Source organism: Blennius ocellaris, assembly GCF_963422515.1.
Source record: "Blennius ocellaris genome assembly, chromosome: 15".
Classification (NCBI taxonomy): domain Eukaryota; kingdom Metazoa; phylum Chordata; class Actinopteri; order Blenniiformes; family Blenniidae; genus Blennius; species Blennius ocellaris.
The window spans coordinates 11,134,368-11,162,256 of record NC_137664.1 but is presented as its reverse complement, the minus strand read 5'-3'; the positions used below and the strand labels follow the sequence as shown (position 1 = coordinate 11,162,256).

The 27,889-nt window shown below is 42.1% G+C and overlaps 2 protein-coding genes across 3 annotated transcripts; both read left to right on the top strand.

Moving 5' to 3' along the window:
• Nucleotides 1-1,652: 1,652 nt before the first annotated feature.
• On the top strand, nucleotides 1,653-10,925 carry scarb2c (scavenger receptor class B, member 2c). Of its 2 annotated transcripts, XM_080510687.1 has the most exons (12): nucleotides 1,653-1,846; nucleotides 2,340-2,497; nucleotides 3,288-3,432; nucleotides 3,844-4,035; nucleotides 4,218-4,309; nucleotides 4,477-4,596; nucleotides 5,169-5,347; nucleotides 5,526-5,644; nucleotides 6,673-6,746; nucleotides 7,720-7,771; nucleotides 8,432-8,584; nucleotides 8,908-10,925. In XM_080510687.1, the coding sequence occupies exons 1-12, from the start codon at nucleotides 1,724-1,726 to the stop codon at nucleotides 8,944-8,946; spliced, it is 1,446 nt and encodes a 481-aa protein (XP_080366813.1). In that variant the 5' UTR covers nucleotides 1,653-1,723; the 3' UTR covers nucleotides 8,947-10,925. The 2 variants fall into 2 exon arrangements, with proteins under 2 accessions (XP_080366813.1, XP_080366814.1); XM_080510688.1 differs by lacking the exons at nucleotides 6,673-6,746; nucleotides 7,720-7,771; nucleotides 8,432-8,584; nucleotides 8,908-10,925 and adding an exon at nucleotides 5,825-6,666.
• Nucleotides 10,926-19,081: 8,156 nt separating this feature from the next.
• On the top strand, nucleotides 19,082-27,784 carry LOC308140227 (AP-4 complex accessory subunit RUSC2; the record flags this gene model as incomplete). Its single annotated transcript, XM_080509912.1, has 9 exons — nucleotides 19,082-20,365; nucleotides 20,953-21,247; nucleotides 22,198-23,196; nucleotides 24,885-24,961; nucleotides 25,099-25,312; nucleotides 25,436-25,541; nucleotides 25,631-25,677; nucleotides 26,897-27,566; nucleotides 27,667-27,784. The coding sequence occupies 9 exons, from the start codon at nucleotides 19,082-19,084 to the stop codon at nucleotides 27,782-27,784; spliced, it is 3,810 nt and encodes a 1,269-aa protein (XP_080366038.1).
• Nucleotides 27,785-27,889: the final 105 nt, after the last annotated feature.

The window sequence follows — 27,889 nt, the reverse complement described above, 5'->3', positions numbered from 1 at the left end:
TCTTTCCAAAACCATGTAAAGCATACCGGTACTTCCAAATTTTAATTGACCAAATCAATTTGAATAAGATGCTGTCTAAATCATCTAATTTCACAATTTATGTTCAATCAGTATAGACATAGGTCCAATTTTAGGCCGAAATTACTTAATGGGTGAGTATAAACATTAGTTAAATATCAAGAATATTATTTAACATGGTTATCTGCACACACATGCAATACAAAATCCAATATTAGACATTGATATCATAGCATGAATACTTGTTTATGAGTTAGTTTGTTTAGCAAAGGTGTGTCTCCTTTTGTATCAAGTGTGACTCACCAAGGACTATAATTTCACTTTATAGGCAACAAAGAATGAAGGAAGTGGCGCCTCATTAGGTGCCAAGACAGTGACACCTAGTGGACAACCTATGAACAGCATGTTGGTGGTCTGTACATGGAATGTTGTTATATTAAATACTGTACACATGTCGTCTTTATAAAGAGCGCTTTTTTTTTTTTTTTTTTTTTTACCGCCATACACAACAAACTATGTTAAGAAACATGTAGACTATCTATATTGCCAGAGCTTTAGTTTGCACCTCTCAGGTAAGATATGAATGACGGACATGGGATTTACAGGTGTAATCTCTCTATCACAATATATTTCTTTCTTGTTTATGCTTTTCGCTTATAAGTCACAAAAATCCAGTTTATAGTTGATCAAAATATTAGAATTTCTCAACGATCACATGTTTCTCTTTGTCACAATGAAGATGCAAATTAAATATTTTTTAAACCTTTTCAGTATCGTTTAAGTATAACATATCTGAAACATCCCGACATTTTTTAAAATAATATTCTGCTATGTTCAGATGCCTCTGTATGAGGAGTGAAAAACTTTGCACAGATCTTCAAAATCAATTGTCCCAGACTATTGACCTACCTTTTCAAGAATGCACCCTCTGTGAAATATTATTTCAGCCATCATCTGACCAGCACAGAAGACTCTTTGCTGAAGACATTTCTGCACATTTTCTGCAGGGTGCAGGTTTTCACCAGCTCCCCTCCTGATCTCCCCTATGAAGTGATATTAATGACGTTTCTTTAGCAAAAAATGTAAATAACTTCCACTGGTGCATCTGATTGCAATCAACTGTTTACTTGTGCATCTTATTACTAACGACAATGCAGTTAATACATGTATTTCTATTTATTTCACTTTGCAAAGTCATCCAGCAGGCCGCACTGGACCGCCTCAGGGGCCAGTTTTGGCCTGCGGGCCGCATGCCTGACCCTCTTCGTAGGGAGTGGTGTAGCGGGAATTCGGACGAAGCCACTGAAATTTCGACCAAAGAGTGTTCGTACACAAGATGAATCCCTCCACTGCAATCTGGCTTCGACAACGTTCTAGTACGGGGAGGGGATTACGTGTGTAATGCTACTAACTAGTAAACTCTTCCAGTCCAATATGGTCCCGAATAACACGTATTTAATAAAAGTGCTTAAAAAAATGAAGCTTTTTGGTGTATCAGTCACGGATGCTTTTTTCTCAGGAAATCCACGACTTTCTACAAGGCGGATGTGGTGGTGACGGTGACGGCGACGGTGACTCATCTCTAACCGGAAGTGTGTCTTTGCTCCACTGAGCAAGCTCCTGGGCCATGAAAACAACAACAGCTCAGTGTCTGTGAGGCGCTGCTGTCAGAGATAGCGCTGCTGTAGTCTATTGCCGTCCCGCCATGCTGCTCAAATCATGCTGCGTTTACAGCATGGGGGTGTTTTCTCTCCTCTTGTTGATCCTCGGGATCTCCTTAGTGTTGTCCACCGTGTTTCCACATTTCATACAGGCTGTGGTCAAAAAGGTAAACGTTGACATTTTGGTGGCTGCTAATGCTATTAGCATGCTCCGTTTATTTTGTATTCGTGAAACGTACTACCTAAAGGCTTTAAGTGTATTCACTTAGTTAAATGTTTTACTGTAGGTGGTTTTAGGAAGCTTGTCTGTTACTAACCTGTTGTGACGTTGACGGCAGGTACATTTTATAAAGAGCTCTGTATTTCCAAGTGTGTTTATCTTTGTTAACTTTAGCCAACACGTAGCTTTTAAATCGACAATTAAATGAGTATCATTTCACCCGTGTTTTTGTTGTAAACGTTTTTTTTAAGCATGATTTCACCTCATTTAACGGATTTTGGGTTTGATTGACGTCACGTGACAGTAGTGCACAGTGGATTTCTGAAGCAAGGTTCATGCAGTGACTCCATTCAGTCATGTGATCTGAAGCAGCTTCTCATCAGCACTTTGTTCTCCTGAATTCACTCATTTTTAACCCACTGCCCTTTGTGCCCCTATAGGAAGTAGTACTGAAAAACGGTACAGATGCCTTTGAGGCGTGGCGGGACCCACCAGCACCTATCTACATGCAGTTTTACTTCTTCAATGTGACAAATCCTCTGGAGGTGCTGGACGGTGAAAGGCCGGCTGTGGTGGAGATCGGGCCCTATACATATAGGTAAGGACAGGAGCGAGGGTACATATTTACACGTCTCATAAACGGCATGTCGCAGTAAAGTGAATAAATAAGTTAAGGTGTGAAGGCAGCTGAATGATGACAAAAGTGAAAAAGCACCAACATGCAGCACTTTCATGTTTTATGTGCTACAAAGACATACAAACTGTCATTAATGTGAAGCAAGGAAGAGGAACTGGAACTGATCCCTGAACTATGGCTTGATATATGATACAAATGCCAGTTCATCAGAGGACAAGCTCGGACAAACAAATAGTCTCACATATACACATTCACATCTATTTAAGAATTATTAATTAACTGCATATACATGGTATTGGACTATTGAAGGAACCTGGAGGAAAATCCACAGACATGCAAAGAAAACATGTAAATTCCCCTCTGATATTGTATTATTCTAGTGTGTCTCACTTTGCTCTGATGAACTTTGGTACTTATAGTGCATAAATACTCGGTCATCGCTAGGAAAAAGTTGAGATTTGGAGTGAAAAGTTAGGGGTTTTCCTTTCTTAGTAATTGCATCAGTCGCAACCAAGTAAAAAGTAACATTTGTTGGTCATGTGAAAGGAGAAAAACATCCTCAGACAAAACTCGCCCTGTAAATCTGACATTATTTGCCATGGTAATTGAATTTTACATCCTAATTTTGTGTGTCGCAAGGTGGTCATGTCACATGTCGGTTTGATCCTGAGTCATTTGTCAACATTGCGCATGCACGTGTAAAAGGGAAGTGGGTGTCATGTGCTGAAACTGTCTGTTTCTATCCACACAGAGAGTACCGGCCCATGGAGGAAGTGAACTTCCAAGATAATGGCACTAAGGTAGCAGCCGTCAACACTAAGACCTACATCTTCCAGCGAAACATGTCCCGAGGTCCAGAGAGTGACCTCATCAGGACCGTTAACGTCCCGGCCATGGTGGGTTAAAGAATTGTTTTACAACACAGGAGCACCGAAAAATGTTTTATCAACATTATGCAGAAAAATATCAGATTAAAATTTTTATTTCCAGCAATGTGCATTGTTTACTTGGCCTTATATTTACAGATGTAATGAAACTGGCTTGATGAATCATTGATACAATGAGGCCTAATCAGCCTGTTTATTGTAGTGTTGTAATAAACAAATGTCTTTGTATTGTTTTTTAATGTTTTAATATGTAAATCCTTTGTTTCCTCTTGACTTTAAGAATGATGTGTTTTCCTATGAAGTAAATTGCCTTACATGTTTCTGTATAAGGACATTATCTTTCTGCTTTGTGTTACAAGTATGCATTTTGCACTGTTGGCTGCTTTTAATTGACACTGATGCTTTTCCTGCTCCTACTAGACGGTGATGAAGAGATTCAAAGACCATCCTATACTGGCCAATCTGATCGCTGCCTACATGAGATCCAGCGGAGAAGGGCTGTTTACCACCCGCACAGTGGGCGAGCTGCTTTGGGGATATGAAGACGCCCTTCTGAAAGCCTTAAAAGTTTTTAGACCCGAGCTGGATGACGTGTTCGGACTCTTTTATAAGGTCTCATTTAAGCATCTAATAATGCATTTGTTTCTTGACAATCATGATGGTCCTTCATAGTTCAAAAATTGCACAGAGGATGTTGTCTCAAGTGAATAAATACCACATAAAATCCACAGATGTAACAGGTGCTTGAAGAAGACATGTTTATCACTGCGATTCTCATCTTTTCCTTCAACCAGAGCAATGCTTCAAATGACGGACAATACGTGTTCTCCACTGGCGCACAGAGCTACAAAGACTTTGCTCGAGTGGAATCGTGGAATGGTGAAAGGTAGAAGATATCATCTCACACAATGAATCCAGTCAGGGCAACATGTAATGTCATATATACACAACAAGAGACGGAACCGGTTTTTAAAAAGGGGGCACGGTTGACTAGGGTTTCGTACGCACACACAAAAACTCTTAATGATATTATTTTTGTTTTTCTGCCTGCAGCTCTTTGAATTGGTGGACATCTGACCAGTGTAATATGATCAATGGAACCAATGGAGCGTCTTTCCATCCCATCATCTCCAAGAATGAATTGCTCTACATGTTCTCCTCTGATATGTGCAGGTGAGTCGGCCCGACCACTGTTGGACAGACGACGGAGGACGAGACCGAGCAACGCTCGGCTCGTGTCCTCATTTGCCAGAGGATTATTCCACATTCCTGGTATTACTCCTCTGGCCTGTGCTTGCTCGTGAAAAGTCCCCCCCCCCCCCCACTTCATTCTTCTAAAACCTTCCCTTGACTTTAAACAGGTCTGCATATTGGATTAATGAATCCGGTTTATCCTGGATGGCTCAAAATAGCCTGTTACCGGAGGTCACTGTTAACTCACAGCCTCAAATGCCGTCTTCCTTGGTCTATTTAAATACACAAGTCATAAAAAGAAGCATGTACAGGCCAACCTCCTGCTGACTGAGGCTGTGAAAAGGTTCGAGAGCCATGTTTTCTGAGGCATTTAAATGGTCGAATAGTCTACAACGCACTTTTTTGTAAAACAAGCAGATTTTCAGTAAATCGACTTACAACAGAGTTCGTGTACGAAATTAAGACAAACCTCGCCTGTTTGTAATTCCGTCAGCCTGATAGAACTGATTCTGCGTCCAACGACTTAGCGGGCATGTGACTCTGTTCCTAAGGTCTTTGTATGCCGAGTACGAGGACGACGTGACGGTGAAGGGGATCCCGGGGTATCGATTCAGTCCCCCCAGCAAGGTGTTCGCCAATCACACCGTGAACCCAGACAACGCAGGCTTTTGTGTGCCGGCCGGAAACTGCCTGGGCTCGGGGGTGCTGAATGTGAGCACATGTAAACAAGGTGGGGACCGCACTGAGCCGCGGCTCTTTTCAAACCAAATAAGAACAAAGATTCATTGTGTCACGCATGAAAATGTTCTTCACAGAGCTGCTTTATGCTTCTAATTCCCAAAAATGAGTCTTTTGTTGGAAACTTCACATAAATTTACTCTCCTTGTATGGAATTGTTTCATGTGTAGGAGCTCCCATCATAATGTCTTCGCCACACTTCTACGAGGGCGACGAGAACTTTGTTCAGGGCGTATTTGGGATGAATCCTAACAAGGAGGAACACCAGACCGTGATCGATGTCCATCCAGTAAGACTCATCCACTCCCACACTTACACCTTCATAATAGATTTTTTTCTTTTTCTTTTTAAGAATAGCTACGTTATTGATAGTGGCGGTGAAGACCTGCGCTAGACTACTTTGGCCACCAGATGGCGGTGTTATGTCAGCAGTGTGACTGGCAGGTCAAAGCTCTTCTCTTGTCAACAGTGGTTAAATATTAAAGCACGGGATCATGGTACGGAGCTCTCCCGAAAGATAAGTCCTCATCATAAATACTCCTGTGATAACTTGATGGGTTGGTGGTAAATCTGATAAACCGACAGGGAAAACACATCTTAAAGAACAACGAGTGTCTCTAAACATCTAGAATTAGTCGACATTTGATCCATTCAATTCATTCGAATGGTGTTTGAATTTTTGTTTGTTGCCTTGTATTTTCCAAATGCTTTTTATATGGATTTGTATCAGTGAGCTTCAGAAATCTACCAACAAACTGGCCATCGGCAGGACGCCGGGACAAAAGGAACAATATTTCCTTGTCATTATCATAAAAAAAAGCTGCACTGCATCGTGTCGTCGACGTACAATTTATTATACAAATATCTCATTATTAAAAAAACTGTTCTACACCATATGTTTATGATTGATGATTAAATAACTAAATTCAGTATAAGCTACAAAGATGAAGCTTTGATTATTTGTTAGTCATTTAATATATATTCTTAACTTTACAAACAACAAAAGTTTCAACTTTATTTCAAAATAGGTGCAAAGAAATGAACACATTTCAAACACTAACTTCTATAAATGCATATTATGCATTTCAAATCTTTAACTGCTTGTAACTGTCGCATACAGCGTCATTTATATTTAGCATTTAGTACACTTGATCCTCAAACACATAATTTGGGGACAGCGTAAAGTTTAAAGGCGCACTGAGAACTCGATGAGTAAACTTCAAAATGACTGACCAAACTCTTAAAAGCAAAGAGATTGTTGGGGCTCAGAGTGAAATAACAAAAATAACGAGGGTGTGTCTTCATTCTGTTTTGCAGCTAACGGGAATCATCCTGCAAGCGGCCAAACGGCTCCAGATTAATGCGTTCGTGGAGAAAATCCCCACTTTCAAGTAATCAAGCCCTTCACTTCCTTCTTGTGTGACTCGGCACTTACATTTTCGGTGAAACTCTCGAGTCACTGCGTCGGCGTCATTTGCAGCTTTGATCTGAGTATGACCGATCATGACTTGGGAAGAATTGCCAGCAAGATATCTGTAAAGCAATTCTGCCACCATCATCATCATGAGTGGACTTTTGGACACTTGTTTGTGCATTTACCCGCCTTCTGAAACAGTCAGACTTCAGACTGTGACTAATGAGGATTTTAAAATTTTTTGTTTTATTATACATTTTTTCAAACATCTGAAAATGTTTTATTTAATTCCTAATGTTTAATTTCTATGGATTTAACAACGGTTAAACGTAATGCCAAACACTAGTAAGAGTGCAGTACTGGGGGAGGGGGGGCAGTTGGGGGTGAACGCGTTATTTGGGGATCACGTCTGCAATGGGATTCAAACCCATGAACATCTCATACCAAGTTTACTTTTCTAAGCAGCCGTGTGAGAAAGGACAGAAGAGTGTGATGTGAAAGGGAACGTGAGTGTGCGCACAATCGGAGTACGGCGATCTTGTCGGTTTGAGCGACACGAGACAATCTGCACGGTCTCCCTGCTCTTAAAATGGCGGCGCTAAAGAGATGGACAAACCGGATACGACAAAGCTGGAGGAGAATTGAAAGAGTGTAGAGTGTAGTTGTGACGGGAAAACGTAAAGCCACCAGAAATGTGGGGGGTGGGGGGCTCCACCAATAGAAAGCTCCGATGTGCGAGCTGTTAAGAGTGACACAGCGTCCTGTGATGAAATCTACCTTTGTCCTGACAGAAGTTGCTTTGAAAAATGTAAATGGGAATCTGTCTTTCATATTGAAACGGGAAATGAAAAAGACTTGACACACTGAATTTGTCTGAGACATTATGAGTCATCTAATATGCAGAAACATAATTGTGTGACGTTTTGTTTGTTTGTTTGTTTTTCTTTCAGTCTAACGGCAAATGTGAAAACGGTGGTCTTCCCTATAGTTTATCTTAATGAGGTACAAGAACACACACACCCACTAAGCACCCATCTGCACACATCGGTAGGTCACACTCAGAAATTGAAAACAATTAAATGCCAGTCTATTGGTGAAGACCTTTCCTGCCCCAGTTCAGTCTCACTATACATCCACCTCACTGTTGAATTCCTTCGTTTAAACAGCAACTCTCGCATTAATTTCTTTGTATCCCTTTAATTTTCTGCTGATTTTTGTTTGCTGTTCCAGTCTGTCTTTTTTTATTTATAATCTGTTTTTTTTTATATATACTATCAAGAAACTGAAAGACTCTGACACCTGAATACATTTATTTTAAAGTTTGGTCAAATATAAAAGAACATTCACAGCATATTTAATCACATAATAAACACATTCTAAGCATGTTTTGCTACTTTTGTTGAAGCTGAACACTAATAACAATATCCTACAGCAGTTCAGTGAAAATATATCCTCTTTCAACACATATTTTAGCTACAAGTTATGAAACACACGCAAATTTGGTCACATGTCTTATGAATTAAAGGTAGGGTTCTAGTTCAAACTGACCCTCACTTCAAAAAAATGTCCTTTCAAGTATCTAGTGAGCGCCGTTTGAACATTGTGACATTCTTCTACATTTGTTTGTGTCTCTGAAACTGTTTTTGCTCTGGGTCCCGCCAGAGTGTTGTCATCGACGACGCCTCGGCCAAGAAGCTGCAATCGGTGGTTGTGATGGCGAACGTTGTGGAGAACGTCCCGTTCATGCTGATCGGTCTGGGCATCATACTGGGGGGAGTTTTCATGTTACTGATGTGCCGGCAAACAGTCCCAGAGGTGAGTGCTCGTGATTAGTTTAAAATCGACCAACAAAGTAGAACACAAGAACTTTGGGTGGGGGGCAAAGAAAACCTACAAATGTATTCTGTTTGAATAACCTTCCAATGTAAACATTTATAACCACAGACAACTGTCAAAATATGAAACGCCGTTGTGAATAGGCTGTTTTAATAGTAATTATTCGTCTTTGGTCAGCATGTGTTGGTTTGATCAGTATGCTGGGAGCACTGAGAAAACGCTTGTTGGATTGTTACAAGTATTTGTAAAAAAAAATTTAAATCCCAATGTTAATACGTGTTTTCTCCATGTTTGTTTTTCAGAGCACTGTTGCTGAGAGACAGCCCCTCCTCACATCGTAGAACCGAAGCACGTGTGAAAGGAAGAGGAAAGCCATGTTTGCAGTAAAATGTCAAGGGTTGGACGGTTTCTGAGGTTTTTACTATGGAGTCCAAGTAACAAGTATTCATCTTTTAATCTTTTTATTAATCGGATGGTTGGTTTTTTTCCTAAAAGCAAAAAGAAGAGGACTGCGTTTGAACCTGGATCTAAAGTTCCAGTCGCTTAGATTTTTGGTTGAAAAGTTTTTCTTCTCATCATTTTATTCTTACTTCTCAATCTGAGAAGTGAGGATGAAAAAGGAGAAATAATAGGTTGTATATAAGGTTGTAAGGCTGAAGATTACAGCCATGTAAGGAGGCTTTACAGAAAGTGTGTACACGAAGAAGGTTAAACCAAAAACAGGACTCCCTCCCCTGTTTTTTTTTTTCATTCATTTTTATTCCATCAAGTGTTTTGAAACTTTATTTTCACCAAAACATGGCAACTGTAGAACAACTGACAAGAAAATGATCTGTGAAAATGTCGAACATGCGACTGTTGACGTCCCACAACTGATTCATACGCTCGCTATGAGCACTTGGCCGCCACAAGCCGGTTTTTCCTGTGGAAACTTTTCCGACACCTCCTCCTCTGACAAGTACAGATTAATTGAAATTGTTAATCATAACCCAAATGGATGGCTCTATAACTTTGAGGACGACTTTATCCTTCTTCAACAAGGTGAGAGGAAGTGAGATACCAGTGACGTGAACTCATTAAGACAAAGGGAAGCAGTCATGGGAGACCACAGTAAATAAATAAACCTTTAACTTTTATCTAATATTCCAGCGTGCCCCATTGGCTTTAACAATGAACACATGTTTGCTGCACTTTATTTGACTTCAATGAGCAGAATGTCATTGAGCATATAGTAGAATTACTCTCGAAGCTTTGTTATGTACTCACACTGATCGAAATATTCCAACCCCGGTCATTAGGATACAGATTTCCACAGCCCTGCTGTTGCAGCGGTCATAAATGCGAGTAATGGGGGGAGTACTGTAGTATACGAGATGCTGCAACTTAAAATGTTAACAATAGGCAGTGTTGAAGGTACGATAAACCGATAGCTGGGACTCCGTATACAGGCTTTTCATTGAGGTTGATTTGGGTGGATTAAGAGGTTGAAGTGGTTCTTGCTGCCCCGTATCAAATAAAACAGAGAAAACCATTGCAACAAATTATTACAGGTGTTACTCCACAGTCTTAACGAGCCATAAATGTGTTTGCAGAGGAAAAGGTTCTGTAGTCACTGATGTTGCAGGAGTCGCTCCACGAGTGGTGGAAGCTGAGCTGACGTAGATCAGTACATGTGCTATAAAATAAGAGCCAACCAGTATTGCTTCTCCGACTGAAGAATAAAGGGAAGGTTTTCTGTAAATGTTTGGTTCACACAATGAATAATTCTATTTCTTGTATATTTGGAGGGTTTTTTTGCCCTGAATTTGTGATTATAAAGTTTGATGTCAGCGTGAGCGTATGCAGAGCTTTGTGCTCACCACACTACTAACAAGTGTTTCGACACACGACAATTGTCCTCTCTCTACTAAACGCACTGGTTTTTACTGGCACTTTGTGCAGTATTTTATGACATTAAATGAAAGTTTTTAGTTTGAAAGTGCTCTTTTTCCCTACTGCTGTGGATACATTTTCCATGATGAATTCTATTTGTAGTGCAGCACACAGTATCACTTTAATGTGCCCGTTGTTGAACGTTGTGTAACCACTATTCTCTGGTCAGATGACGTGTGTCTATTGTCTGATTTTATTTTTTGTAATTTTTTTTTTTATGTGAAAGATAATATTGCTCGTTCTACTATCCCGCAGTAAAAGCAGTAGTCTCAATAGGTCACCTGTATAACAATTTGCACATCGTGTCATTTGCTACATGCCGTCAATAAACGTGCTGCGCCGTTCTCTGAAATGCGTGGTCAATAAATGTCAACACACCTTCACAGTTGTTTGATAAAGCAGCTTGAGTCATTTCATACATTTTCCTACTCCTCCAGTCGTTAAAAAAAAAAAAGACACTCCCAAGTGAACTCATCTTGTTGCTCAATGTGACACTTCATCAGACGATGGGTCAGAATGCGTCACATCCGAACGTGTTCCCCGCTGCCGTCGTTCACTGCAGCTGATAACATTTTTGAAGTGAGTCTCAGGACGTGCAGAGAGAAGAACTATTGATGCTTTTTGCTTTAGCTGGATCACCTCCATGTTCCATGTTTGATATGTGGGGCAAAAAGTTAACTAAATACACCTTAATGAGCTAAAAGAGCTCAAAATGTCAGAAGTTTCTAAAATTCATAAATGTAACGTCAGCTACCGTACAATGTTTTTATAAAGGCTGTATAAAAAGTTTTTAAGATCCATTTTCTTCATCTTAAATCTTATCTTTGTTCTGTGGTAAATATTTGACAAATGATATGTTGTGTTTGATGTTGACTTTTCAGTTTGAGCTTGTTCAAAAACAAGCCCGATGCATTGAAGTGGTTATATTTAGATCCGTGTTATTGGCCTCTTTATGATTGATTGGAAACAGACAAGAGGGCAGACGGAGATAATGCCATTCAAAAGGGCAAATCAGTCCAACTCCAACTGTTTGTTTTTCATTTCAACATTCTCTTGCACTTGTAGCCTTTTATTGAATCTCAGTCTAATCTAATGAGCTGGAGGCCTGATTAAGTGTGCCGGCATAGTAAAAGTCATTTCGGTCCTGGACCTTGAAAATGCTTTATACTCGAATATCTTGAGTTTGCACGATCTCTCAAAGACTCTGGGACGGAGGTATATGTGCAAGTGGCTGTCTGTCTGCGGCTCATGGCACACATTGACGCTTCGGACGTGGAGTTGTCCTCAATTCCCGGGTTGAAGTGTACTTTGCATCTCGGGCGATAAACTTTGGCTGGAGTCGTCACTATAAAACTGATAACTGCCGCAGTGCGAGAGATCTGCCAAACCTCTGCTCGTCATTAATGCGACACATCAGTGAATAAGTCAGAGAGTAACTCCTCCTCCCCAACCCGGGTTATGGCCTCTTGCTAGAAAATGACATGGGAGCAGCAGCCAGCCTGGAGTCACGTCTGACGAGCTCAGCCTTGCAAACAACATCATGAGGACTCTTCAGGAGAACGTGATCATTTTCTCTGTCGTACTATCTCTTATTTGTGCTGTTCAGGTAAATTAATAACCTCTGTTTTTGGGGGGGGGGGGGGGTTGTGTGTGGTTTATCGCAGTCTTTAATGATTTGATGTTTGTAAGAACTCATAAAAGAATCACATATTTGCTGTTTACAGGTCAATACACTGCCTGTACCTGACAACTGGAGTGGTTTGATCCAACGGACCAAACGTTCCCTACTGTGGCGCTGGAACAGCATGAAACCTGTCGGTGCCAGCTGCAGGGATCACTTAGAGTGTGGTACCCAATACTGCAGGTACAACACTGTTTTCAAGTCTTTTAATATTCAGCATTTAGAAAGTCAAACAGTTACACTATTCTGAAGATTATAGATTTTCTTTACCACTTGATAGTTTTTTGTTACAAAAACACCCAAAACGAAACAGGGATAATGTATTGTATCCTGCAATGTAGTAATCCTGTATTGATGCTTGAGGTATGCGTGTTCACGTGCATGCTGCATGATGTGAAGAAAGCCATATTAATGGCACCACAATAAAGTTGTTCCTTATCTTTTCAGGAAAAATGTGTGTATCTTCAGGAGCTGAAAGGGAAATACACACAAAAAGGACTATATCAGCGTGTCAATCTCTACCAACATGTGCTTCATGGAGCAAACCTCCCAGACTGAACCTGACCTGCGATCATCTTGGCCCCAACCAGAGATGTGTTGGAAGTACGTCAGGTTCTGACATAAGGCTGAAGTAATCTGATCTGGCGCCTCTGTAAAATGTGAAATGGCTCCATGTTTACTGATCCTGATTTGTTTGGATCACTGCCTCACCTGTTTTAAAGGCTGTATAGTGTCAAAGTGTTTTTTGGTGAGAAAATATAAATATTGAAGCCAAGTGTGTGAAGCGCTCTGACTTTTGTACATGTTTGTACATACTGTAAAAATGTATACAGACATAAATATATTTATTCAAATAAGGTTATATTTGCCCCCATCGTCTTTGCCTTTAATTTACTCTTAAGACCCGGTCGTACAAGCCCTTCACTGAGCGTGTGTGTGTGTGTGTGTGTGTGTGTGTGTGTGTGTGTGTGTGTGTGTGTGTGTGTGTGTGTGTGTGTGTGTGTGTGTGTGTGTGTGTGTGTGTGTGTGTGTGTGTGTGTGTGTGTGTGTGTGTGTGTGTGTGTGTGTGTGTGTGCGCGCGCACGCACGCTCTCATAGCAAATGTGTCTGGTTCATAAAAGCTGTGTTATTATAGGTTAACGACTTTACAAATGCTCAGCAGTTTATAACAGGATGCAGTCTCTGCTCAGATTGAATACACAAAGGACACCATGATTGGGAACAAACTTTCTGTCTCACCTTTGGCTATTTTTATTTGCTTGTCTTTCTAAAAATATCCTGAACAAGCTGGCAAAGGAAGTGGTTCAGACACTAACCAAATTTAAATGGGCAGGAAGCCCATCAGATCTGTGCGTCGTCCTTAGATGAACTTAAACATAAGTGACCCATGTTCTCAGGCTGAAAAAAAACTTTGAACAAAGTCAATTTAGTTTTATTTATAGTATAGCTATAGTCTCATGGCATTTAATATGAAGAAAAATAATTAAAATGCCAACTCCATTAGATTTGGCTGCTTTCTGCTGTACTCATAGGGATTAGGACATAGAGAGGAAAAAGATTAAGTTGGGAACATAACATGACAAAAAAACACAAAGTGTGTGTTGTGCAGTTAATATCTTACAACAAGAATATTCCTGATTGAATTGGTGACTTTTTATGTGAAGTTTGCATGTTTTCCCTGCGCATTTTTAGTTCGTATCCACACATTCCTGTTGCATTCATATTTTCTGTAACAGCTATAGACTGACGAAAGAAAATTCTCGTTCTTTATCGTCGTTAATGAATTTCATAGATTTGAGTTAAAACAATTGTCAATGATACAAATTCCTACTCTTGCTGTTCATTAATCTGACCACGAGAGGGCGAGCTGAGCCAGTTTATAGAGCAAACACAATGCACCTGAGCCTTTTGCAATAAACTCGTTAACCTTTCTTTGCAAGGCATCATAAGATCATCGCTTCGGTCACAAAGATGACACACACACACACACGGTGTATTATACATCATTTGTTTGTAAACTGCAAATTAAATAAATAAATAAAGACATGATAAAAGATATGAGGGATATCCAGTGTTAATTAACACTTTTAACAGTGTTAATGAACAGTTTTATTGTTCCTCATTGTGAGTCATGATAATTACATATTAGTGTCTAAATCTAGAATATATACGGCATATATATATACATACATACATACACACACACACATATATATATATATATATATATATATATATATATATATATATATATATATATATATATATATATATATATATATATATATATATATATTATATAGTGTGTGTGTGTGTGGTTTTTTTTGTTGTTTTTTTATTTTATTTTTATTAAAAATCTAGAATATAAATTGCACGGCTGCATGTGTTGTTGTTGTTGTTTTTAATCGCAATTGTGTTTGCAAGCTTGAACTCTTCTTGGAGTCCTTGCAGGACTTCTCTCTCTTTCTCTCTCGCTCTCTCTCTCTTTCTCTCTCTCTCTCCCCCCCTCTCCCTCTCCCTCCTCTTCTGATTGGCTGAAGCCGTCGTGACGCAACACCCAAACGGTGCTCGAGCGGCGGTGTGCGGACCACCACACGCGCCTGTCTCCGGACGTCCACACCGGACCGCTCCAGACCCTCCCCCTTGTCCTCGCCATCATTTTTGTTCCTTCAAATATTTCAGCCGCAAACCCGCTGCACTCATGCGCATCTCGCGTCAAGTGTGCGTCGAGCAGCGCGTGTTGTATTTTCATTTGTTTATTTATTTATCCGTCGCCTTCTCAGATGCTTGTTTTGCAACCCGCCGCGTGCGCGAAGACGGATCAAAGTCTCGCGCAAGAGGAGGATGGAGACCTACTTTGACCGACCACTGCTTTGAAGTAAGTGTGCAGGGGTGTCGTATTTTCCTTGCACTCCCTTGTTATTAAGATGTTTATTCTTATTCCTGCTGATTTATTTATAACATTTGTTCTGGTGAATCTAGACGCTGATATATATATATATATATCTTTTAAATTTCTGTCATAGATGAGTTGCTTTTATGGGCGTAAATGTGTGAGCAGCATGTCTGGTTGTTTGTCACTGCCCCCCTGCCTTTAATAGATTTCTGTCATCTCTTAAAATCTGCCCAGCAGTCTCAAGGAGGAATACCCTGATTCATCATGCACGTGTCAGAACAAGGTCACACAGCTTGTCAAGACGGCAAATGAATCACAGGACTGCTAAAATACAAAATACACCACTACCATGAGACAAGCATCCAAATCTCACCCGTTTTATTGTCACACATAGTTTTAGTTTCTATCACACATTGGGCTCAGTCCTCCAAATTTCTGTTTCAAAGAGTATGAATAGTTTTTTTTTCTTTTCTCTCAATCCTTCAATTAAAAGGAAACAGGCATTCTGGGAAAGGGCATCCCTCTGACCCACATATTTGTTTGTAAGGTTGACCATTAGAAATCCACAGTTTGTGGGTATTTAAAGCCAAATAACAACACAGGCTTCGCAATATATTGCAAATGTCTCTCAACATCAACAGGCACAACATTTTGCAATACATCGTGTGATTAATTCATTTTTAAATTTAATCGACATTTCTAATTATTTCATACATGACGGCCACCGGGCAGAAATCCAGAGAAAAATGACCATAAACCACAAAGTTGACAAAGTGGCACTGGTGCAGTCACACTTGGTGTGAATTGGGAACAAGAGAAATATCACTGTTATTTAGAAGAAGAAAGCTCAAGACATATCTACAAACAGACAATTCTAATTGTGATGATGGTATTTATCTCATAGTTGAATCGGGACCTAATATCATGCAAATTGGACTTCCTTCTTCTTTTGTTGTCAGTTTGAATTACCTGATTGAACCTGTGGCTGGTTTTTTTTCTCTTTTAAATTCTTTGGAGACTGACTTAAGAGTGACACAATATTGTCATGAAAGCTCTTTCAGCTTGTGTGTCGCACACCACTCTGCAGATAGAATTGTGGAAAACTACAGTAAGAAACGAAGACAAGATGGAAGCTCAAACATCACCTCCGATCGTGTCTTCATTTCTCACTGACACGTTTCCTCCACGTCCATCAAACATCAACACATCAGCCGCTGCTATTGACGTTTACCTCATTATAGTCTCTAAGTGATACATAACAAGCGGCATCATGGCCACCGTGGGATCAGACTCCCTGCGTTCACGTCACCTCCGGGCCCGTCTCTTCTGGTTTGATGGCTGACTCGACCTGACAGACATTTCCAGAATGATAGTTGAGAGGGGGAATACAGCACAAACGTCTGTGTGCTCTGAAGAGAGACTGAGAGAGACGGAGAGAGAGAGAGAGAAGCTCTTTGGAAAAGATTTCTGTGTCGCAAACTAAGAAGACTTCCAGCAGAGATGACACGCACGAGCTGTATCCTCTTTGCGGAGAAATGATTAGACTTTGCAGACAAGTCGTGTGTCAGACTGGCCTATTTTCCAGCGGTACTGAACTATCAGATTTATTCAAGATATTATGCAGCCCTCTTGTTACACTGGCAGAGACGATGATGAAAGAAAGCTGCTGACTTAAAAATCCAATTAGCAACTGTTTAAAGAGAGTGGGAAAGCAGAAGGGGGGGAGGAAATGTGTGTGTGGTTGTTTCTTATTAAACGGTTTCTTTAAAATTTAACAGGGGGATTGTTTGGCCATAAATTTTGACATCTCCCCTACAAAGGGAGCAAGAACGAGTACCTGAGGAAGACTCTCCTTCCATAATTAAATGCCTGACTGCTGTTTATTTCCCAGCTGCAGCCATAAAGCCATAAAAATACATCTTGGTTGTTTTCTTGTGCAAATAAACATCCGCTAGTTGTCTTTAAAAAAAAAAAAAATCAGAAACGCTAAATGCAAAAGTGAATAAACATTGATACCTGCCTCCAAAATGTTAACTATGGTAACTTAATCTTGAAATACAAGACTAGAATTGGACTATAGTTGCTGTATATTCCATAGAGAACATTTAGCCTGAAGAAGTATCTGCAGACGAAGTATGATTTATTAATACCGGATTGCCTGTTAAAGATTTATTGCTTCACTCTATAAAAAAATCCCTAAAATTGGTTGAATTGGCTCAGAAATGGGTTTTTTTTTAGTCTGCACCTGTTAAGGCAACAAAATGATAGAAATGCAAAAAGTCGAATAGATAGATAGATAGATAGATAGCTAGATAGATAGATGGATAGAGACAATCCAAGGGTTGTCTAAAAAAAAAATCCTGTATAAACTTTAAATCCATAACACCAAAACATTGTTGTTGTTGGGTTTTTTTTTTCCTGACTGAATGTTTAAATATTTAATGTGCACATTGCACATGCAATTTAATAATTTTTTTTAATGACGGTTTCCCCTGAGTTTTATTTCCTGACTGGAAAACGGTTGCCGTCGCTCCACCTGTGTGTACTTTAAAATTCAGTGTGAATGCACGTCCGCATTCTAATGCGGTGTAGCACGTTGAATTAAATAAGCTGATGTGAAAGTGTATTTACCCCTCGCGGTGCCAGCGGAGCATCTCTGCAGTGCAGCTGCCCTAGTTACAGAGCAGCCGGGAGACTGCGAGAGGGAGACGGTGGTTGGCCCAGGCGGAGAGAGGAGGAGTTTGCTACGGTCGACTGAATTATGGAGTGTAGGCTGGAAGCAGACAAGCAGACAGGACTTTTAGACCAGAGGACCAGAGGGGAGTTGTGTGGGAGCAAAAACCTGCGCCGCTTTATCACTTCCTCTTCCTCTGCAGGGATGTTTTGGCTCAATGTGTGTCGCTTTTTGTTTGTTTCATTAATCACAAGCATGTGTAATTAAGTCGTTGGCGGAGGGATTCCGGTGGCTTTGGCTCAACGCCTACAGACAGGATGGGTCTAAATAAAGACCTCAAATGAAGCTGTCGAGAGAAAAAAAGATGTATAAATATTTCATTCAAATGCAGCGTTCCGGTACGTCTCCATGATGTTCTTGATGTTTTTTTCTTTCTTTTTTTAAAGTCGTGTAGTTTAACCTTTTTATTCAACTTTTGTTAAACTGCGAAGGTTGATAATTCTGTAGATTCACTGAATGTTTTATGTGTCTGCTTTAGTTGTTAGCAGTGCATGATGCAGAAAATGAGAATGAAACTGACAATTTAATCACCGAGTGAAAACTAATTTAATTGTAGAAAAAAAAATTGTAAATAAGTAACATTTTTGATGGAATTAGGATCCAACTATTAAAAAAATCTGTGTGTATATAAAATCCAGTGGTGGTTTGGTGTCCTGTTGTTCCATGTTGGCTGCACCTTCTATTGGTCTGACGTTTTGGAAACACTGACGTATTGTTAATGGAAGAAAATGTGATTCATTTTTTTATTTAAGTTCCTATTAAAGGGAGAAATTCAACGCTAACAACTCCATTAAAATCAGAGCGGCATCTGATTGGGATCCACGTGTTTGATTTGACACAAGATATCCAGATGGTTATATTCCAAGGAAGAAAAAAAGCGTATTAAAATAATAATAGTCGAATAACTATAGACCCAACTTTTTTTATGAGCATTTTCTGAAACACACAACTTCATGTTTTAGTAGGAAAACAAAGTGTAATATGAAGCAGATTCTGTAACAAGCGCCACACAAATGTCCCTTGTTGTTTGTGGCTCAACAGCGAGATCTTTTATTTTGAATCTATAGGGAATCTGTAATTCACTCAAACTTTACAACTTGATGTGAGACAATCTGGGCGGTAGTTTGAGTTTAGAGTTAATCACTCAGTATGCGTGAAGTAACGTTTCCATATTTTTCTTTTCAATTGCAGTAACATGGAGACGGCTTCTTCGGTCGGGCCTCATCCAGCAGCATGATTGGAGCGTCCAGTCTGTCAGGTGACACTCTGATCGCCTGCCACTTCCCCGTGGTGCAGCTTCCCACTTGGCAGCTTCCCGTCCAGGCCCTGTGCGGCTCGGCCAAACGGACCAGCCGGCTGTGCCCGGTGGGCCTGACCCGGGCCGTTTCCCTCCCGGAGCGGGACTCGCTCAGCCGGGAGCACGCCTTCGCCGTCTGCCGCCGGCACTTCTCCAGCAGCTACGGCAGCCTGAATGAGGAGCGCACGGAGGAAGAGGGCGCCAGCGACAGCAGCGGGAGGTACGACTCAAACTCGTCGCCAGAAGAGACCAGTTCTCATGTGAAGAACGGAGGCGCTGCGGCGAGAGCAAATCTGCGGTCGCACAACTCATTCCTACCCAATGCCGACCTGGATGAGGACGAGGAAGATGAGGACGTGGATGGAGATAACCTGCACAGGTATCACGAGGACTCTTCCTTCGTGTTGCATGGGAACTCCAACTGGCCGTCAAGTAACGGTGACCCGAGTTATGCAATGTCCCCCAGGGATGTGGACAGTGAGTGGGGCAACGAGGGGACGATGCTGGGTACTGGGAGTGGCCGTCAGTGGCTCGCTAACCAGCCGGACTCTCAGCCCCCCGACTGTTTTCGCCGGGGCAGGTTCGGCATGGCGGCGATGGCGTGTTCAGACGAGGACTCGAACCGGCTGAAGGATAACGTGACCTGTCGCATCCTCAAACTCTCCCCGGATCGGCTGTCAAACGACCACACGGAGTTTGTCAGCGACTCCTCCTGCAACAGCTCCGACGGCGTCCTGGTTAATTTCTGCACTATTTATAACAGGAGCAACAATCCCGCCACTCCCCATGACCTCAGCAGCCCCGCCCTCCAACCCTCCCAGTCCTCCGAGGGGTCGGTCTTCCTCAACCTCCAGCCGGTTTCCCAAGGTCTCGCCGGTGATGTCGGCAGCGCCAAAGAAGGCAACGTGGTGCCGTCTGCCTCCGCCTGGTCCCCTCAGGGCCTCGACTCCAACTGCAATCTTTACTCGCTGGAGCCGCTACCCCCGGGCCTGTCCTCTCTGGAGGTATCGGACCTGACCGCCTGTCTGCAAAGCCAGGCCGCTCTGGCTGTGGGAACCAACCAGAAATACTACAAGCTGGTGACGTGTGACCTCTCCTCCCAGTCGCCCAGCCCAGCGTGGTCCAGCCTCACCGGCGGGCCCGAGGGTCCGGGCAGAAGCAGCCCCTTCCTTCTCTCGCTCGATCACAAGACGGAGCGACAACACGGTGAAGTCAAGAAGGTCATTTTCCATTAAAACGAATCCTTATATCAATTTTGAACGAGACAAATATCCTGGATGTAGCAAATTCTAAATACATTTGTAACAGTCTTTCAATTATATTGTTTTTGGTTTTCTAATGCTTTACTTCACTTATGTCAGTTAGATAAGATTAGTCGTTATTGATAATAAAAGCCAGTATATAAGTATAAAATAGAATGCAATACACATTAACGTCATGTATATTTAATTTAATGAAATGTTTACAGTTTCAAAGACGTGGGGAAATGTTTTCAAGACATGTATCAATACTTTTATCAAGATTTTATTTTTTAATCCTGCTAACTATATCGTTATCAAAGCAAATCACTAGTGTCGTAACACGGAAAATCTGCATTGTCATGTTGACGGTCACAACTACACACTTTCTACATACAGAGAAAACCTTGAGTTATTATCAATTAACAAAAACGGATCAAATACAGAACTTTCAGCTCATTTTAGAATCTCTACATAAACAAGCCTCTTAGTGTTTCGCCGGTACGAATGCATGTTTGATTCGATTGAGTGGATCTCAACCGCTCTGCCCTGTTTCTGTGCCCCACCAGGAGAAAGAGGATCAGCAGAAGGAAACGAGGTTCTCCTCAGCACCGTCTGCCTCCGGGTCCGACTGTTCTCTGCTTCAAACGCACGATTACCAGGTTGCAACCACCTCCACTGCAAAAGCCCTCTGCAGGAGGAAGCATGCAGATGGCATCCAGAGCCTCTCCCACTCGCCTTGTTCACTGTGGCCCAGCCAGAGTGGCCCACATAGCAGCAAATGCCAAGACACAGGAGCCGCGTCCACACAGCCATCTGTGAGCGAGGACCGGGAGCGCGATCATGCTGATGCTACAGAGACGGGTATTTGCTTTTCTTTGTTTTGGGGATAATTACTGGGGAACAGCGTTTAGGCGCAAACGTGAGCCGATGCAAAATACTGATGTAAAGAAAAAAAAAGAGTATGGATACGAGCGGACCCTTCTTGTGCTGGTGATGGTATTTACAAGTAGTGATTCAAATGGGCAAACCGCTGTGTCGACCAGACGCCCTAACTGACCCGATTATGAGTGACCGCGTAAATCACAGCCACTGTCAGTCAGACAATATAATTTGAAATGCACATTTTTTTGTTGTTTTTTTATTGGGCTCATGTTCCTCATGTCCCTGAATGTGGCAAGTGTGGATGTTAATAATCTATATGTCAACAGGACATGCTCAAGATAAAGGTGTCGATTAAAAAATATATAATAGCATTAAAAGAAAGTCAATTCTTTTGAGCCTGTGGGAAAAGTCACAGTTCTCGGTCATATTTTATACAGCCCTGCTTTCTGAATCAAAATGCCAAAACAAACAGAAGTATAATTTTAATCACACAAATTAAACAATTAATATTGGTGGCATAATTTGTAATATATGGCAGTGTTGATTGTTAAATTCATTAGACTGTTTTAGAAAATAATACATTTTCCCAATCTTTGATGTTAATGTGTGGATACTTGAAGGTCTATCGTCATACATTATGAGACAATTTTCTATGGTTGAAAATAATATAGTACTGTTGAGCCCTTTCACTTTTATCAAATCTGGCCGTCGGGTTAAAAAAAAGTTTGGACAACCCTGAAATTTCAATTGTTTGAACACAATTATGCAGAATGTTGGGTTTTTATGTGTGTATTTTGGCTTATTATTGAAGGAGTGGTCACATCTTTATTCTTTGCACTGTAGAAATTATAAAGGAAGGACAGGAAGAAGAAGTTTTACCACAAAAAACCGACTGCTATTATTTTGTTAACGTATTTCTTTCTCCTCAGGAGTGGGTTCAGCGGAAAACATGATTCGATACAGCAAAGCCCAGAGACCGACCTCGCTGCCCATCCAACCGTTTGTCCTCGTTCCCTCAGGAAAGCCACAGTCCCAAGCTCAGCACCTGGGCTGCCTTCTGGAGCAATACATAAATAGAAAAAACAGCAGCTCACAGCCCGGCTTGAAGTTTAAAGGAAAAAGCAGCCAATGTCTTTCTAATCTCCAGCTGTCGCCGGTGGAAAGCCACTTCCCGGTGGTCCTGGAGGCTCCGACCAGCTCCGACACCTGCTCAACCTGCACGCCCACCCCCGACTGCTTCACCTACAAACGCATGTGGGGCCACCCCAACAGAAACCAAGGCTGTCCGAGTCCGTGCGCGTCAAAAACTAGTCAGACCAGCCAAAGGGCCACAGTGGTTGAGGCGCGGGACAAAGCCAGCCCATGCTCAGGCAGAACTCAGACTAACACTTTTTTAAGGCCAACCTCAGGCCTGAATCAGCCCGGCCTGGTTAAAATCCCCACCTACCAGGACCTCATCAACCTCACGCCGAAGCAGGGCTACACTAGTCACAAGCCCAAGACGTCCAATCAGTGTAAGACGTCGTACCACCCAGCCTTCTCCCACACACCCCCGACTTTACCTCTTACCACAGACGCCCTGCATCCCAACAGGCAGGTGTCCCAGACTCCTCCCACGACCACGCTGCCGCAGCAGAAGTGCCCTCAGTATCGAGCCGCACCTGCGGCTGATTCTGGCTTTTTTCACAGCAGCTTCACAGCAGCCCTCTCCTCCGTGGCCCCGCTGTCCTCGCTGAGTTCCCTCTTCTCTTTGGCTGCTTCTGGGCTGCATCCCCAACAAATCCGGGACTCTGTGGGACTCGGTTTGAAGCCAGGCCAGAGCCGTCAGAGCGAATCTCTCATCCTGAGCGACAGGCCGCCGGCAGAGTTCTGCCTCTCGCCTGATACGTCTTATGAATCTATGTCCATCAGCCATCTTCAGAGGAGAGGTGAGGGTCACCTGATGAACTGGTTGGCCATGATATTCTCTGTAAATGGTGTTAAATACATGTAGTGATTTACAACGCGAGTGTAGCAAAGTTGACCCAGGAGCTGTAATGACTGGGTTCCTTCCTGTTTGGATAGTCTAGCCAGTGATGAGCCGTTGGAAGCGGCAGTAAAAACTCACTGCAGCAGTGCCTTCAATACCCTGAAGGGGCTTCCACTCAAACATGACCTATTTTTAACTCTCCCTGCACAGGATTGGCTCAGGCTTCTGCTCTGTAGCCTATGTGTGAGCGTCGGAGAGGATGAGAGGGAGAACGATGCAGCAGAGCTAATGATTTACACCAAATCAGTCTATGTGTGTGTATGCGTGTGCGTGTGCACGCCACCATATGGGCCACTCATTATAAACGTTATTACACAAATGTGAAGCTCTTTTTGCAGTGGGTAATCACTGATGGAGGCAATTGCAGCAGCAGCAGCAAAGAGTCAGTGTTGCGCAGCACTGCAGGCGGCATCAGCACGCATAAAGAATTCACCATGACATTTGCAGAGGCCAGTCAGTACGAGATGAAGAAAGAGAGGAAAAGCAAGTCAATGAGGCTCACTGCTGGAGCGGGAAAGCAACCCTTTCATCTTGATATGGCATTCCCATTTGCATTCTCGCAATATGAAAATGAAACCTGAACTCCTCCTCTCATGCTTCTATGCGTTGACTCAGTTCTTGAGGTGAAAATCTTTTCCCCCATTTTTGGCTCAGACCTCCTTAAAACCAGCGGCACTCTTAGTGTGTTCGAATTGTGAGTGTAATTCCTACATTTATGAAGTTGACTTGCATCCAAAATTTTCAAAACGGCAGCTTTGTCATTACAGATAATCTGGTGAGATGTTGTGAAGTATAAAAACACATTTACAGATTCAGTGCTAGCTTGTATTTAGAGTGGCGATGTGTCAAACGCAAGAACCGTGGACGGAAATCAGTCAACCAGAGGCTCCGAAAAAAAACAACCAACTACCACTTAGTGCAGGTTTTTCACCCCAAAATTGCCATTGATTCACTGGAGAGTGCAGTAAAGAGACAAGACAAAACAATATGCCTGATGCTTGTCCTGATAGATCAATGTTGCTGCAGTTATAGTCTTATTGATGATGTAGCATTGGCATCAACCACACCAAACATGGATGCTGAAGCTGCAAAATAATACAAATTTAGGACATTTGAGAATTGTTTCCTTTAAACTTTTAAGTTGTTTACATGTTTAATTAAAATAAAAAATAAAAAAACATTGTTGTACCTCTTGGTACTGCAACAAAAGAAAAACATGGAGTTGTGCAAAATACTATTAAGCTCTCATTTTACTGGACTGATCCACTAGAGGCAAAATTGGGCTAAATGAGTTTGACATGACTCTCTTAAATGAATTACAATGTTCTATATGTATCATTGTGTGGATAGAATAACAGAAAATATGAACTCTTTGTATATCGATCTGTAAACTAAATGCACAACTAACAGAAAAAAGGTAGAAAATTATATAAGGTGTGCCTTTTGTATTATTATTTTCTCTATCCGTTCCATTATTAAGAAAAAATTATATTATATCGATTACAATTCAAAGTATTTGCTTGTCATTTTACTTATTTGCGCATGCCTTCAACTGTTAAATTCCATTGTCTATGTTGACTCCTGCAGGTTTGTTGAGATCTGTGAGCAGAGCGGTGGATTTGATCATGGCTCATTTTGGCAGCAGCAGGGACCCTGAAGAAAAGGTATGCAATTTGCAGAGCTGAGCACTGAATCAGGGAAAATTGCCAAATTGATATCACTTACATCCATTGGAAAAGATTCAAATAACTTGTGTCAGCAGAAAATGCACAGGGTCAGGTTTCCTTCTCTTCCGCTACAGATGCGTCTGGGAAACAGCTCCTGCAGTCCCACCATTGCCGGCCTGGTCCTGGAACACTTGTGTCCAGCTATTCAGAATATTTTAGAAGACGGCCTTCGCGATCACAAACTGGACGTCATAATCGGACAGCGACGGAACCACTCCTGGAGTTTGGTGGAAATATCCACTAGGATCGGTATATATAATCACAATACGTCGCAAAATACAGAAACTTGTACGCGTGTCGTTCGGTAGCAGTTCTGACATTATTAGACATGGCTGGCTTTTGTAGTTCACTCTTTGTTCTGGTCTTTCTCGTTTTTCTGGGGTCTTTTTTTATGTTTTCCGTCAACTACAGGTCCGTCCACCAGGGTCCTGCAAAGCCTGGTCTCCAAAATCAGACAGTGTCCACAGCTCACGAGCCACTGCATGAGACTGAGAGCCTTCATCATGGGCCTGCTCAAGTAAAACCAAAGTTTCCTCTAATATTACTAACAATAGTGACTCTGATGAATCTGCAGCACATTAAGTCTCTGATGATTTTCTCTGACAGCTTGAGAGCTTTGGAATTCTGGCTAAGTCACCTCCAGAGTCAAAAAGGTGAGTGCACGGTCCATTTACTCTACTATTTATATATTTATATAAAACTCCAGGGAGCCATGGCTCAGCCTATCCACCACTTTGGCTCACGTTCAGAGAGCTTTACAACTAAATGGACTGTAATGAGTGCTGGAATAACATTATCCCCTGACTCTGCTCTGCGTCTTGTTTGGCACTCTGAAAATGTTATTTTGCCTGATGGTGCCACTCCAGCGTTCCACCTGGGCTCCTTGGAATGATTTATACTTTGTACGAACTGGTCAAGGTTAGCAGACTAACAAACTTTGCTGTAATTATGATCGTGACGAGCAATAATCTACTACACTTTGGCTCTTAAGTTCAAACTCTATTAAAAAGGCAGATGGATTTTACTTATCTTGTGCTTTACATTACCTTTGTGCTATCAGTGACATTCACCCATTCACAAACACACAAGTTTTTATTTTTATAAATTTGGACAAGACAGTACATATTAATATAACATACATGCGGTAAATAAGCCGGATTCCGCACAAGGCTAATTTCTATCCATTGTCTCAAACAGGAAAGAAAAACTTACGGGTTACAAATGTGTAAAAAACAATATAAGGTTCAGTGTCTTGCACCGAAGGGATTGAATTGTCAACCTTGGGAATGAAGGACGACCTGCTCTGCCGGCTGAGACGCCTCATTATTGAAAAAGACTGAAAACTAAATTCATGGTCCTTTCGTGGACTGAAAAAAAGAGGGAAAAAGAACTTGAGCAGAGGAACAAAAATAACAAAATGCTTGCGACACCAATATAAACACAGCTTTCATCAGGCTGGAAAAAATCGTTTTGAGAGATTTTTCTCTCCATATTCGGAGATTTAGTGAATCACAATGGGTCTTAATACACTGTTCGATGCCTTTAGTGAAGAGTGACCGCAAAGTAATAGAATGACATACAATAACTTTCTAAAGTGTAAATATAAAATAAATATGACCCCAGCGATAAATTTTCAAAAACGTTACTCTTCATAATTTGTCCACCAGGTGTCGCTCTGTGTTAATAAGCGCAGTGCTCAAAACGCAACCCTGAGATGTACAACTGAATAGAAGTCTGCAAAAAAAACCAATCAAAGCCCGAAGATCATTTCACAAACATATGGTTTCAGACTCTTGTCTCGACTGCCGGATTGTCAACACCTTGCATACGTTTGAATCTTTGTGCCTCTCACACTCTTTGCTGTCTCCACAGATGTGGTGGCAACTTATTACCACTCTTGGGGATTCCTGTCCATGTCGCTGGGCCGCTGTCAGCCTTTGTTTCAGGAGCTGCTGCTTCTGTTGCAGCCTCTCTCCGTGTTGCCCTTCGACCTCAACTTGCTCCTGGAGCCGCGACTGCTGCGCCACCGGCGGCTGTGTTCGGAGGATCAGGGGGTTTCTCCTCAGCCGTGTTCAGCGCTGTTAGCCACCAGCTGGCCGAGACTACAAATGGACAGGAAGGTGGACCGCATCTACAGCAGTCAGCAAGCCAGGGCCTCACCCCAGCGGGAGTCTTTCACACCTCAGAATCGAAGCTTCGACAGGCAGCAGCAGCAGCAAGGAGGCATTCAGGCCAACAGGAGTCCAATGTTGGCAGCCATTCCAGAGTGGCGGCCAAAGGAGCGTGACCCGCTGGACGGTGTGCTGCAAGGGGAGGACGGTCGCCAAAATAATGCAGAGACTTGGTTTCACATCAGTATGGACAGCAGGCAAGAAGAGAGGAGCGAAGATAGAGACTTTGGGATCTCAAATTCATCGACTGTGTCCCAGGAGGAGAGTCCTTGTCAGGGCGGTCTACGTTGGGCCAAACTGTTCGGAGCGGCCGATTGGCCCCTCAGAGCAGAGACGACCGCTCAGAGTCACATGGAAGCACAGAACAGAAGGTAAGACCCGGCGAGGAATGAATGAAGTGTCTGTGATAAATGTTCCAAGTGATGTGTGCGTTTTCCCGTCACGCTGTAGATTTATCTTTTTATCGTTTAGGAAATCTCGACCGTCCCAGTGGCTGCATCTGGACCGATCACAGCTTGGACTGTTGGCCCAATCCATTCGGTCACTGAAGCTCGGACCAACGACCGATGCTAAAAGAAGAGCCCTGTGAGGGGAGAAGTCCGACAGGGGACACTCTACTGTCACAACACCATGTAACTGCATGGAAATACATAAACGGTCCTCACTTCCACCACTTTACTAATAGAAAAGCACA

What these genes read in the sequence shown, in the direction of transcription:
- scarb2c (XM_080510687.1), top strand. Translation starts at nt 1,724, where the DNA reads ATGCTGCTCAAATCATGCTGCGTTTACAGCATGGGGGTGTTTTCTCTC. An exon ending in TTCTCCTCTGATATGTGCAG is followed by an intron (nt 4,597 to 5,168) that starts GTGAGTCGGCCC and finishes TCTGTTCCTAAG; the next exon opens with GTCTTTGTATGCCGAGTACG. An exon ending in GAGAAAATCCCCACTTTCAA is followed by an intron (nt 6,747 to 7,719) that starts GTAATCAAGCCC and finishes TTTTTCTTTCAG; the next exon opens with TCTAACGGCAAATGTGAAAA.